The sequence below is a fragment of the Zeus faber genome, assembly GCF_960531495.2.
Source record: "Zeus faber genome assembly, chromosome: 6".
NCBI lineage: Eukaryota > Metazoa > Chordata > Actinopteri > Zeiformes > Zeidae > Zeus > Zeus faber.
In genome coordinates this window covers 36,213,422-36,228,609 of record NC_137201.1, presented here as the reverse complement: position 1 = coordinate 36,228,609, position 15,188 = coordinate 36,213,422, and the positions used below count along the sequence as shown (strand labels likewise).

At 43.4% G+C, this 15,188-nt stretch overlaps 2 protein-coding genes across 2 annotated transcripts in view; both read left to right on the top strand.

Moving 5' to 3' along the window:
- ambra1b (autophagy/beclin-1 regulator 1b) overlaps positions 1–7,860 on the top strand; it is a 54,994-nt gene extending 47,134 nt beyond the window's left edge. Inside the window, exons 16-19 of the mRNA XM_080001836.1 lie at positions 3,693–3,794; positions 3,943–4,136; positions 6,633–6,824; positions 6,913–7,860. Of these exons, the coding sequence (XP_079857962.1) occupies positions 3,693–3,794; positions 3,943–4,136; positions 6,633–6,824; positions 6,913–7,148 (724 nt within the window). The 3' untranslated portion in view covers positions 7,149–7,860. The remainder of the gene's footprint in view (positions 1–3,692; positions 3,795–3,942; positions 4,137–6,632; positions 6,825–6,912) is intronic.
- Positions 7,861–11,027: 3,167 nt separating this feature from the next.
- Positions 11,028–12,005, top strand: chrm4b (cholinergic receptor, muscarinic 4b; the record flags this gene model as incomplete). Its single annotated transcript, XM_080002998.1, has 1 exon — positions 11,028–12,005. One exon carries the CDS (start codon positions 11,028–11,030, stop codon positions 12,003–12,005), a length of 978 nt encoding a protein of 325 aa, XP_079859124.1.
- Positions 12,006–15,188: the final 3,183 nt, after the last annotated feature.

Sequence of the window (15,188 nt, the reverse complement as noted above, 5' to 3'; positions counted from 1 at the left end):
AATACGTTTAGAGATAAAAAAAACACAAAGGAACACGAATCTGGAAAAATCATTTTTTTTTTTTTTGTTTTTTCAATTTATTTGGCTGCTCCTGGCGATTTTTGAAATGCACGAGATGGCGAGTTTTGCTGTGGTGGGACACATATAAAAACCCCAATTCCAATGAAGTTGGGACATTGTAATTAAAAACAGAATATAATGATTTTCAAATCCTTTTCAACCTATATTCAATTGAATGCACTACAAAGACAATATATTTAATGTTCAAACTGATAAACGTTATCATTTTTTTGCAAATATTCACTCATTTTAAATTTGATGCCTGCAACACGTTCCAAAAAAGCTGGGACAGGGTCATGTTTACCACTGTGTTAGATCATCTTTCCTTTTAACAACACTCAATAAGCATTTGGGAACTGAGGACATATTTTTGTATTTTTAGAGCTTATAGAGCTTATTGTGCGTCATTACCGGGTGTCATGACATTTCACTGCATATATGTATGACCGTATGTATATGTATGTGACAAATAATCTCTTGAACTTGAACACTAATTGTTGAAGCTTTGTAGGTGGAATTCTTTCTCATTCTTGCTTGATGTACGACTTCAGTTGCTCAACAGTCCGGGGTCTCTGTGGTCGTATTTTGCACTTCATAATGCGCCACACATTTTCAATGGGAGACAGGTCTGGAGTACAGGCAGGCCAGTCTAGTACCCAAACTCTTTTCACTACGAAGCCACACTGTTGTAACACATACAGAATATGGTTTGGCATTGTCTTGCTGAAATAAGCAGGACGTCCCTGAAGAAGACGTTGCTTGGATGGCAGCATATGTTGCTTCAAAACCTGTATGTACCTTTCAGCATTAAAGGTGCCTTCATAGATGTGCAAGTTACCCATGCCATGGGCACTAACACACCCCCATACCATCACAGATGCTGGCGTTTGAACTTTGCGCTGATAACAATCTGGATGTTCGAGGACACAACATCCATGATTTCCAAAAACTATTTGAAATGTGGACTCATCAGACCACAGCACACGTCTCCACTTTTTGTCAGTCCATCTTAGATGAGCTCGGGGCCAGAGAAGCTGGCGGCGTTTCTGCGTGTTGTTGATATATGGCTTTACTTTGCAAGGTAGAGTTTTAACTTGCACTTGTAGATGTAGCGATGAACTTTGTCAACTGACAATGGCTTTCCGAAGTGTTCCTGAGCCTACATGGTAATATCCTTTACAGAATGATGTCAGTTTTTAATGCAGTGCCGCTGTGCGATCGAAGGTCACTGGCATTCAATGTTGCTTTTCGGCCTTGCCACTTACATGCAGAGATTTCTCCAGAATCTCTGAATCTTTTGATGATGATGATTGAGAAATGTTGTTCTTAAAGTGTTGGACTATTTGCTCACGTAGTTGTTCACAAAGTGATGAACCTCACCCTTTAATGTTGTTGCTGATTGGTGTATATGTATGAACACACAAACTGATGTGTGTTGCGTATAGTGTAGGGAGTAACATTTTGCCCTCCTTCACAATAGACCCGGGTTTGATTCCCTTTGGTTAGGGATTAGGGTTAACCCTTGGTAATCAAATAAAAAAGCTGTATATATGTTAATTTTCTTTTGTTTTTTTGCATCTCACACGTACTCGTTGATGCCCACATCTAATTTCTATTTTGTAAGTACATTAGTTTTTTATGTAGTTATTATTTAATGAATACTTGTTAAACATTTGTCCTTTTGTCATCTCCCTCCCTAATGATATGTACTTTTGGTTTTATTTGAGGTTCATAACAGTACAGTAAAAGTGGCCTGACTGGGACTATATTTTGCGCTATATTTCCCGGCCTGAATGATTTTCCCAGTCCGGTCCTGTCCACAGGTTGAATAAACCCTAACCCCACAGGTTAAATAAACCCTAACCCTGCAGGTTAACCCTTGTGTGGTGTTCGTGGTTTTTTTTCTCACCCAATGTTCGTTGGTCTGGTGGATCCACATCAATATTTCTTTTTTAAAACAATACAGCCAATAACATTTTTATAAAAAATACTTAGATGTTGACTGTTAGATCACTTTTATCAATAAAAATGCAGATTTTTTTTCTTATAAAATTTGATTTTTGTAAAATAAATCAATTTTAATCAAGACATGGGTGGAATACCTCATGTTTATCTTGAACAAATATAAATGAAACACATTTTTTCATTACTATTGATGTTTATTGCTTTGAACTGAACAAATTGGAAAGAAAGATACATTTAGTATTTTATGGAAATTATAAATTGAGTCCCATTGAACACATATTCATGCAAGTCTACACAGCACATGAGGGACAGAGTTTTAGGTAGAGCGTATGTGTGTTGCACATGTATTTCTTGCACTTGATGCATGTATACTATGTCTTCCTGTCCTAGGTCCACACACATTGCAGCGATTCCTTTTGTTGCTACTGGCTGCAACCTGATTGATGAAAACACTTAGTTCAGGAATTTTTCTAACGCCCCTCTCACTCAATCTCTCACACATGCACGGACACACACATGAGTATAATTATAGCGGGTCAAGGTGGGAGATTCAGGCACATACATATGCAACATCATCACTCACACTTACTGTACTTCAGGTACTGCAGTTGGTGGTTCTATGGGTCAAGCGGATGGGGCACCAGGAACCTCCTCACAATGGTTGCAGAGGCTGGGGTTCCTGGGCTATGTTTTCTCCTCTGGATTTGAGGTCTTACTAACCAATGCCTTTCCCAGCTCCTGAGAAAGAGCTCTCTCCTCCCCTCTTGTCATCCAGATGACAAAAGCATTGTACGCTGAGATGTCCAAGACGTTTAAAAATATCACAAGTCAACAGCTTGTCCAAATTGTCCACCCCTTCTTTTGTGGCTTTGTAATTTATGATGATATTCTGTGTAGTCAACAGCTGAGGTGGTAGCTCTGGCTTGTTTTTTCATACTGTTCCTGCCATCGTCAGCTTCCCTTTGAGGAGCTCCTGTCCCAGCTTGTGCAAAGTGAAAAATTCTCATCTGATGTTGTGGCCACAGGTTCCTTTTGTCATGTCCAGGACCACTCGCATGCCTCACAACCTTTTGCACCAAAGGTTTTCCAATAGGGGCTGGCCCGAGGGAAAATATAAGAGTGTGGCAAATAAATCTAGTTCTCATGGAAACACATAGTAGGCTATAGACAGTATAGACAGTATATAAACACATTATTAGGGGGAATTCCCCACAAAGTTTGGCAGCAACCCGGTTTCATCATCATGTGATATCTTTGTGACGTCACAAAGATAGTTTGAAGGAGGAGAGCGCGCACACACGCACACACACACACACAAACAGCAGGCCCAGATAGGTGGAAGACAGAGTGAAGGTACACAGCAAACCGTTGTCTTTCATTTTTACCACGTTTACTTGTTTTCATCTACAATTCCTTCACTTTGATTATCCTTGATCCAGTAGACCTGAACACCACATATGTAAATATGTAGGTGGTGGGCAGTGTCACCCAAAGAAAATCATTTTTTACATGTTCTTCACAGAAAAGGAGCCAAGGTCAATGAGTCTCAGGTTAAAAAAATAATAAATTGCATTTTTAGTTTAGTAAACATTTATAATGGGTTCCACAGACCCCATTACCACACAAGGGTTTTAGATACCTAACCCTCACTAAACCCAACCCACCAGGTTCTACCGCAGCGATGCTGACTCTGCGGAACCAAACGCTGAACCGCTATTTTCTGTCAACAACGGAGGAAACACCCGGAACCGAAGCTCTGACAGAGCAGGGTAAGTACTCTGAACCTTCCTCTTGTATGACTAGCACTACTACTAAACTGTTAACTAGCAATACTAGTAAATGGTTTACTAGGAGTGCTAGTTAACAGAAGTTACATGATTGTTAACCCACCATTGCCCCCTGCTGACATGTCTCCAGGCCCAGTCGTCCCGGGTGGCGCTTGGACCGGGACCTGGGTTTGATGAACGCCATTGGACTCCAGCCTCGAAATCCTGCCCCCTCTGTGACATCACAGGGAACGCAGACCCCGGTGGTCCAGCTGCAGAATGCAGAGACCCAGACTGAGAGGGACACATCAGAGGCTTCTGCTGGTTCACTAGCGCCACCTACAGGTTGGATATACACTGTACTTAGAGTATGCTTAGACTGCTCCAAACTCTGTACACTCTAACTTAGACTGTGCCAAGACTTGACAAAGAGTGCACTAAGTGTGTACTCTGTCTGTACTCTGAGTGTACTCATACTATGTTTGTGCTGATTGGCGATAGGGTTGTATATCGACAATCGAAGGGATTATCGACGGTTGGTTTTCCTCCACGGATATTCTCGTGAACGCAGCAGCATCACTTCCGTAGTAGGGTCCCTGTCGGGTCCCTACTGGGACCTTGCCTGTAATGACATCACCCTCAATGATGTAATGGCCGCATCGGTGTCTGTGACTGCCCCCAAGCAAAATTTGTGGAAAAGCAGTTGCAATGTTTATCTGTCCACTGGAAGGAGTAGCGGTTCATAGCTGAAAGCAACTTGCATTTGTTTAATGAAAAATAAACATGTTTTGGAATGGAACAAATTTCCTGTACATGTAATTGAATTAACATATAGATCTCGGATTTTAAAGGATGACTGATTTTTAAGAATTAATGAGTCATTGGGGTTTTTTTTTTTTTTTTTTGTAGATGTATTTAATTGAATAAAACCAAAGAAAACACTGTGTGTGACAGGGGCACCTTGTCAGTTACTCCCCCTTATTTTCAAATCCCAATGCTGACAAGCATGGGCTCAGCGCACCACCCTGCCCAAACCCCACTCCTCCACCTGGGCGAAGAGCACTCCGCTGCGGATCTATTTATCTGTCAATCCCATCCTATCTGATTTGGAACAGAACCGCGACACTGCGCAGCTCAGATAATTAATGTTTATTTCAAAGAGTCGTTCAGATAGACCGGGGAGCCGCACCTCACACCTTAAATTAGATATTTTCTATCAAATTTTATTTGATAGAAATAATCGCAGTAGTTAATGTATTGCAAAACTCCCCATATCGTGCATTTTTGCACTGCAGGAACCTTTTCATAGTTCTCGGAACTTTTGGAGGAACCATCCCTTTATTGTGTGTCTGCAATGCAGGAGCTAAGAATGTTCTTAGAACTCGGTTTTGAGGAACATTTTTAGCTCCTACTCCAGGACAGGGACTAACCGGCACAATAGGAACCTTCAGTGGCGTAAGTGCAAGGTGATTGGTCTAGAAGTAAGTCCACGGTCCCTCGCCTCCATCGCACTAAGGACATTCTGCCCCGGTGGAGTCGCATCGCTCTGGGTGCGGACCAGCCCAGTTACACTCGGCAGTAATATAAAAAACAAACAATGAAAATAGTATTTTTATTGTAGATGTATTTATTTTATTTATTTTATTTTCCAACGTTAATTGGATGAAACAAAAGATTCCTGTGCGAAGGCCTTGTAGATCTAATATGAGCGAAGATTCAGGAACTGGATTGCTTATTTTTTGCCTCAAATTTGTTGAGAAACCGATTTTAGTGGACTGATGAGGTGAAATCAGTGAAAGTTACGGAGTAAATACAACAGGGAAAGCGGAACTCATGCTGAACCTGCATTGGCTGACGTTACTTCAGCGTCACTTTAGAGTTCCAGTACAGTGCGAATGCAAGCAGAAAAAAAGCCCTTGAAGATACTTAGTTCTCTGAGAACCTCCCCAGTTCCTAGTTCCCCTCAGGGAGTCCCCAGAAGGAGTCCAGACGGAGAACAGTAAAAAGGCATTGTTTACTTTTTTATTGTCACATACACACACATGTATATATAAGTAATAATGATAAATAATCATGATTATCATTTTAGCCATAATCATGCAGCCCTATTTACTGTACATCTAATAGAATCAACATATACTTCTGCGATTTTGATAAATATTATTTGTTTACATAGATGCAAGGGAAAAGGTTTGTGTTATCTTTATTCCCTGTGCTTATCAAGCCTCTAAATGTTTTCTCCCGTTGGGCCTGTTACATTTTTCTTCCTGCATTATGCTGTTAATGGGCTACGAACCTCAATACTTCTCATATCCCTTTTTTACAACAGCCAGACGGATTAAAGGACGACAAAACAAAGTGGATCAGAGTGAATGAATCATCAATTCTTTCGCAATACAATATCACTGCAGTGGTGCCAAATATCGATACTATAACTATTTTAGATTTTATAATACAAAATTTTGATCATAGTTTTATTGATTAATTTCCAAAATGCTATATACATGATATTGTATCGTGAGGTCTCAGGTGATTCCCAACCTGAGACCTGTGTGTGTGTGTGTGTGTGTGTGTGTGTGTGTGTGTGTGTGTGTGTGTGTGTGTGTGTGTGTGTGTGTGTGTGTGTGTGTGTGTGTGTGTGTGTGTGTGTGTCAGACAGAGGCGACGGTTGCCGCCGTTGACATATTGCCCAACCCTACTCTATACTCTGATGAGACTCAGTCTATACTATACTCTACGACTGTACTCAGACTAGACTGTTGCCGGCTTGAGTTGCTCAGTTAGCTTGTAGTTTCTCATAAAACAAGATGGCCACCTCTCTGAATGTGATCTGCTTTTCAGATCGACATCATGACGAGTCTGGAAGCCATGAAGCGGAGGAAAGTCCAGAACATTCTGAGACGACGAGCAGCCAAAGGGAAGTGGCCGGACCCCAGGGACCTTCAGTAACTCCGGGACCTCTGGGACCCCCAGGACCCCTGGGAGAGCCTGGCACCTCGGCGGAGAGCAGCAACTTGATAACTGTAGCTAACGGTAACCGACTGTGGAAATGGTGTTTTATTGGGAAGTGAATGTTCTTCAGCATAGTGCATGCTACTTCCTGTTTCTTGTTTCCTGTCAGGTGACCCGTCCGACCCAGGATCGGGAGAGGATGCTCTTGCACGGATCCGGCGTCTCATTGCGGAAGGAGGGATGACGGCTGTGGTGCAGAGGGAGCGCAGCACCACCATGGCCTCCATGGGCGGCTTCGGGAACAACATCATTGTCAGCCACCGGATCCACCGGGGGTCCCAGACGGCTGGCCGGGCCACGCCCAACTCCCCGCCCCCAGGCCCTGCCCCCAGCAACACCAGGTAGTTTCCTATTGGCCCAGAGTAGGACGTCGGCGGCCAATCAGAGCCTTATTCCACATGCTGCTTTACTACACACTGACGTGCACTTCAGAGAGACGTGCACGCCCCTGACTCGACTGCATCATTCCACCGACCGGTTTCTACTGGAATAGAAATACCGAGAAGACAAGGTTTCTCTCTCTCTCTCTCTATCTCTCTCTCTCTCTCTCTCTCTCTGTTTAGTGTTAATTTGATGTGAAACAGATTGAAGTCGTTTCCTGTTTTTGTCTTGAACTCTGATCATGTGACCCAGAACTCTGGCCTCTGATTGGTTAAAGTAGAAGCCAATCACCTGTGCAACACACACACACACAGACACAGACACACACACACACACACACATAGAACGGTACACCACATACATCCAGATCGGACTGGAGAGAGCCGGATGGAACGACATGGAGATGGAAAGGAGAGAGAGACGCTTCTACAAACTGACTAAACGGCACTGAACAGGAACTGTGTGTGTAGTATTATGTGAAGTGGTGGTACTAGTACTACTAGGTGTGTGTGTGTGTGTGCGTGTGTGTGCGTGTGTGCGTGTGTGCGTGTGTGTGTGTGCGCGTGTGTGCGCGTGTGTGCGCGTGTGTGCGCGTGTGTGCGCGTGTGTGCGCGTGTGTGTGCGTGTGTGCGTGTGTGTGCGTGTGTGTGTGTGTGTGTTCTGGAATCTGAGTCCTAAGCAGAAATAAACTTGAAGTTTTGACCAAGTTCTACTTTTCAGCTCAAAGTGCTTTTTATTACTTTTATTGAATACTTTTTATTTGTTTTCTATTATAATGTTCAATAATGTGGTATTTGTACAGTATTTAAATTTCACATTTTACAGTATTTAAGGTAACACAATGAAACTACACTTGGAACCTTCACCAGAAGCCCCTACAAACACACACACACACACACACACACACACACACATACACGTGTTCCTGACATGGCAGCAACTCACCGCAGACCAGTCCACGAACTCCCCAGGGTCTCCTCTTCCAGACCCACATGGGGCCCCTACAGACCCCGGGACAGGAAAAGTGGAGTTGGAACAGTTGGGGTCATTGATGAGCCAGCCCCTTTCTCCTGGTCCAGAAGCGAGGTTCAGTATGTACACATGGGGGTACACACCAGGCTCTACCCTGATCCACCAGGGCCTTGTTGTACCTGGGGCACTGGTGGGGATCAGGTGTGTATACTGGGAGATTCACAAGTACCCCATCACCTGGGATACAATAAGAGCCTAAACTGTACATGCTGGAGATGGGGGCAATAGGAGTCCAACAATAGCTGGTGTAGTCCCGTGGTGCTGGTACTGCAGCTTGATGGGTCTACATGGTGCAGGGTGAATGATGTATTAAAGTTCGATTCTGACCCAAAGGCTCAGGTCCAGGACTTAAATGTGGCAACACGGAGAACAAGTACATTAAATAAAGTGGTAGTCATACGTTCGGACAGACAACAATATGGAGTTGTTGCTTGGGGTTACACTGGAATATAAAGTTAACAAGAGCTAGGGGATTGTCGACTGGGAGTCATGCCAAAGCAATTATTCAGACATTGTAGCTGCATTTCAAGAGCAATATCCAGACAGCCCTGGAGGAAATGGGAAAGGACTTTCCTCACACCAAAAACGCAATGACATCATTTTGACCACAAAGCTGAAGGCCATTCAGGTAAAGTACAGACAGGCTGCCAACTCAGGACACTTTACTTCGAATTGTGTGGGCAAATACGGGGTAGTTCACTGTTAACCACTATATCATCAGGTATAGAAATGACAAATTGATGACAACAGCACTTCCTGCGTCGGTCTGGATTCTGCTTCCCTGCATCTGATGTTACCGGTGCGGAGATGTTGGATCAAACAAGAAGGTGATGGTCGCGATATGTCCGATTCAGTTCAGTTCCACTTCAGGTAAGTGTTCTCAGATTATTGTTAGGGTGAACTCTGACTACTATTATGGTACACATAGGCTATGCAGTGTATGTGAAGATGAACTATGAGCTACAATTTACTCGTTTTGTAGCCTATATTGCTGTCGATTGCTTGTTTTTAAAGTCACTGCAACTTATGTGCCGTTTGAAAATGATGTTATTCTTTTTCTGTTCTATCATGGCAAAGCTTAAAGGGCACAGGCAGGAGAAACTTAAAAGAAAGCTTCCATAGACATGAAGAGAATGACCATGAAATGACCAAGAAGAGCTTCAAATAAAGATGGTGCTGGAGATGACTAAGAGTGCAGAAAGGCAAAACACAGAAAACCTTAATAAAATTACATCTCACATCGCAACCCTCATGAGCTCAGTAAAAGATAGGTTTTCCCTTTTCAGACAAATTATGTACCGTCCTCCTTTCCACAATATGCCACCATATCACACCCAACCCCAGGGCAGACGTAGTTATTATCCACAAATACACAGATTAGCCACAACATTAAACCACTGAAGGTGAAGTGAATAACATGGATCATCTGGTTCCGATGGCACCTGTCAAGGGGTGGGATATATTATTGTTATATGTTTGCTGTTATATATTATTATTATATATATATACTGTTATATATTGTTCTTATACATTTACTGTTATATATTATTCTTATATATACTGTTATATACTATTATATTAGTCAGCAAGTGAACAGTGAGTGGTTGAAGTTGATGTGTTGAAGCAGCGCAAGGATCTGAGCTACTTTGACAAGGAGCACATTGTGATGCTAGATGACTGGGTCAGACCATCTCCAAAACCACAGGTTTTGTGGGGTGTTCCCGCTACGCAGTGGTTAGTACTTACCAAAAGTGCTCCAGGGAAGGACAGCCGGTAAACCGGCGACAGGGTCATGGGGACCAAGGTTCATTGATGCACGTGTGGATCAGAGTCTAGTCCGTCTGGTTGGATCCCACAGAAGAACTACAGTAGCACAAAGTGGTAAAAAAGTGAATGTCGCTATGATAGAAAGGTGTCAGAACCCACAGTGCAGGGCAACTTGCTGGTATGGGAGCGGTCAGAGTGCCCAATGCTGACCCCTGTCCACTCCTGAAAGCACCTACAACGGGTTCTCTTGCTCTTCGGAAAGTACACCCACAGTGAGATCATGGAGCAAAGACATCAAGGTTCTGGGACGCTGGATCAGACTTGTTCATTTCATAATTTGCATCTATTCCCCGCCTCCCACCCCCCAATTAATCCACATTTATCAAATTAAAATGCAGAACAACGTATATGGTTTCCATAGTGACAGAAGGTAGAGTTAAGGTTTAAGTACTAATAATATTACCTCCTACATCGACGGAGAACTGTCCAGGCTCATTAGCCACTAATGATCTAAAATAACAGGAAGCCGGGCGGAGCCTCTGCTAATTAGAATCAATGACGAAGTCCTTGTTATAAACAAAGCTGCTGCACTTAAACGAGCTGCAGAGCGACATGAACGGCACGACGCGCCCACAGATCTGCGGTAAGAGCCAAATAAATAAATTTGATCAATCTATTGTTGATTTTAAAGTGTGCAGTGCCCACATTAGCACCCCCTACTGTCAACATAGAATATACAAATCTGTTTGGAAAGAGTGAAATATTGTATTTTAACATGCTGCACCAGGTGGCGCTTTAGGCTTTCGTGCTGTTTGTACAGTTTAATGTATTCATAAAGTATTTGTCTTGTAGGTACTGTGTTTTTACAGTTTAGAGTATTTCTTAAGTATTTTTCTTGTAGGCAGAAGGCTAAAATGTTCTAATGTCTAAATGCTCTTTGTTTTTCTGACAGGAAATATGCAAGATGCAGCAGGAAGTGATTCCAACTCTTCTGTATTGTCCTGTTACAGCCTTAGCAGCACATCCCAAAGGATTTTTATTGTTATGGTTACCACTTTTCTCAGTGCCATCACCGTGCTGGGAAACATTTTGGTGATGTTGGCGATCAAAGTCAACCGCCATCTACGAACCATAAATAACTACTTCCTGTTGAGCCTGGCCGTGGCGGACCTCATCGTAGGTCTTTTCTCTATCAACCTGTTTGGTCTGTACCTGCTGAAGGGCTACTGGCCCCTGGGGGCCTCGTTGTGTGACCTCTGGCTGCTGGTGGACTACGTGGTGGGGAACGCCTCTGTCATGAATCTCCTCATTATCAGCTTGGACCGCTACCTCTGTGTGACGCGTCCACTGAGCTATCCGACCAGACGGACGGCCAAGATGGCCGGCCTGATGATCGCAGCCGCCTGGCTGCTGTCCTTCTTCCTCTGGGCTCCAGCCATACTCTGCTGGCAAACCCTCACCGCGGTCCGCCTGGTTCCAGAGGGGGAATGTTACATCCAGATGCTTGCTAATCCTGCCGTCACCCTTGGGACAACGCTTCCCTCCTTTTTCCTGCCGGCTCTCGCCATGATCGGCCTCTACAGCAGAGTCAGTGCCGCCAGTCGAAGTCCACTTCACAAGCTGCAGTCAGAGAAAGCATCTAGTTCTCTTCTTAAAGACTTTATCCTGAAAAGGAAGAGCTGGATAGCAAGCGAGTGTGACTCCAAGACGAGCTCTGACTCTCTGAACCAATCAGAGAACTCCACCCAAAGAGACCGAAAGAGGAGTCGTAACAGGGAGAGGAAAGTCACCAAGACCGTCCTGGCAATCCTGCTGGCCTTCATCTTCACCTGGACTCCATACAACGTCATGGCCATCGTCGGCACCTTCTGCCACTTCTGCGTCCCTCGTGTTTGGTGGACCACCGGCTACTGGCTGTGCTACGTCAACAGCGCCATCAACCCCGGCTGCTACGCTATGTGCAACATCACCTTTAGGAAAACCTTCCTCCGTCTCCTAGACTGCAAAAACAGGAAGCTCTGATCAGGCAATTTTTGTATTGCATCAACTTAACGCTTGTATTGTATTCTATTAGTCTGCAAACTGCTGAGCAGCAAACATACAATATCCCACATGTAACCATTGTTTAAGCAATTTAAATATGATAATTAATATGTGCGTGTGCGGACATAGGCGACGGTGGCCGCCACTGACATTTCGCTCAACCCTACTCTATATGTGCATGTGTGTATGTATGTATGTACACTACTCACAAAAAGGTAGGGATATTTGGCTTTCGGGTGAAATTTATGGAACATGTAAAAAGTTCACGCCACAGTGATATGATATGATGAAAGTAGGGCATTTAAGTAGAAGCATGCAATGGTGATTTCCTCATCTCAAACAATTTATTGAAAACAAAAGCCAACAACAGTGGTTGGTTTACCACAACAAAAAATGTCAATGTCTCAATAACTTGTCATGTGCCCTTGAGCATCAATTACAGCTTGACAACGACGTCTCATGCTGTTCACAAGTCGACTTATCGTTGAGGCATGGTACCCCACTCTTCTTGAAGGGTGGTCCTCAGGTCATTGAGGTTCTGGGGCAGAGTTACGAGCCTCTACACGGCCACTCAGCTGATCCCATAGATTTTCTATGGGATTCAGGTCTGGAGAAAGTGCAGGCCACTCCAATTGAGGTACCCCAGTCTCCAGCAGCCGTTCCCTAATGATGCGACCTCGATGAGCTGGAGCATTGTCGTCCATGAAGATGAAATTAGGCCTGTGTTGTTCATGCAGGGGCACAATGACTGGATTAATGATGTCATTCAGGTAGTATGGGCTTGTCACTGTACCATTCACAAAGTGTAGGGCAGTTCTGTATTGACGAGACACACCTGCCCAGACTGTAACACCACCACCACCAAAGGCTTGTTTGGTGACAAAAGTGGCTGATGCATAGCGCTCTCCTTGATGTCTCCAACGTCATTGGCGGCCATCATTTCTGCTCAACGTGAATCGACTTTCATCAGAGAACAGCACTGGGGCCCACTGGTCCCTCGTCCAGTGTAAATGCTCCCTGGCCCATGCAAGACGATGATGCCTGTGCCTGGTCGTGTAGTCAGGTACCCTTGCAGGTCATGTAGCATGCAGACCATGCCAAAGTAAATGGTTTCGAATGTGCCTGGAGTTGAGTGGCATTCATCATCCGGTTCTGCAGGGCACTGTTCACAATGAAGCGCTCATCAGTGTGGGATGTGGCCAAAGGACGTCCACTTCTATGCCTTTCTGTGACTCTTCCAGTCTCTCTGTATCTCTGTTGGAACCTGCTGATGACACTCTGTGACACTCTAAGCTCAGTGGCCACTTCCCTCTGAGAACATCCTGTTTGAAGCCTCACCAGCCGAGGTACTGTTGATCAGTTGTTAGGTGTGGTCTTGGTCTCATGATGTCAACATGTGAACAGCATGATGAAGAGGACTGTTTAAATACCAACTCTAATTGAACCAGGACATGTATTGGTCGATTCATGGATCAAACAACTGTTGTTAATTTTTCCGTTCAGCTCCTTGTTAGAGAACAGCAAGTTGTGCAAAAAGTACTGAAACATTGAACAGTTGGACATGTGCATTGAAAAGTTTAGATAAGGTCAAATTAAGTTCACCTGTAACGATTATCGTGCATTTTAGGTTCATCCTGAAATTTCACCCAAAAGCCGAATATCCCTAACTTTTTGTGTGTGTGTGTGTGTGTGTGTGTGTGTGTGTGTGTGTGTGTGTGTGTGTGTGTGTGTGTGTGTGTGTGTGTGTGTGTGTGTGTGTGTGTGTGTGTGTGTGTGTGTGTGTGTGTGTGTGTGTGTGTGTGTGTGAGAAGCCATTTGTTTTTGGGATATCACTCAATATGTCAAACCTTGCCAAGAGTGATGAGAAGTCGAACCCAGACACCAAACGATGCAGAATAAATCTCTGAGTAGATTCTACAAGTCAACAATGCCAGCTTTCTGTTTGAAGCTTTATTATGATAAAGACAGGCTGTCATTAAATCACATCAAGTGTCTTTTCATTCAGGGATGTACATTGTTTAATTCAAAACGAGCCGGTGTAAACTGATCAAACGGTCGCTAAAAAAGCCACATGCGGTGACAAAGCTTGATGTTTGGTGATAAACTGTTGACAGTTTGGCCAAGTTGTATCACTGCTCTTCTCTAAAACATATCATGTCAATATGTATTCAAACATCATACAATGTTACAGAGACCACCTGGACCATCTAATTGTGTTCCAAAGCACTTTGAACTGAATTCAGACCATGATGCTATTCCCAGTCTTCAACATGTCCTCAACATGTCTTCAACATGTCAACAACATGCCTTCAACAAATTGTCTTCAACATGTCTTCAACAACATGTCTTCAACAACATGCCATCAACAACATGCCATCAACATGCCTTCAACAACTTGTCTTCAACATGTCTTCAACAAGATGTCTTCAACATGTCATCAACATATCTTCAACAACATGCCCTCAAGAACATGTCCTCATCAACATGTCTTCAACAACATGTCTTAATGTTTTCAACATGTCTTCAACAACTTGTCTTCAACATGTCTTCAACATGTCTTCAACAGCTTGTCTTCAACATGTCTTCAACAACATGTCTTCAATAGCATGTCATCAACAACATGTCTTCAACACCTTATCTTCAACATGTCTTCAACAACTTGTCTTCAACATGTCAGCAACAACATGGCATCAACATGTCTTCAACATGTTATCTTCAGCATGTCTTCAACATGTCATCTTCAACATGTCTTCAACAACTTGTCTTCAACATGTCCTCACCAACATGCCTTCAACAACTTATCTTTAACAACACGTCTTCAACAAGCTGTCTTCAACATGTCATCAATAACATGTCTTCAACAACATGCCCTCAACAACATGTCATCAACAACTTGTCTTCAACATGTCATCAACATATCTTCAACATGTCTTCATCAACAATGTCTTCAACATGTCATCAACATGTGTTCAACATGTCATCAACATGTCTTCAACATGTGTTCAACATGTCTTCAACAACATGTCTTCAAAATGTCTTCAACGTGTCTTCAACATGTCTTCAACATGTCATCAACATGTCTTTAACAACACGTCTTCAACATGTCATAAACATGTCATCAACATGTCATCAACAACATGCCCTCAAGAACATGTCCTCAAC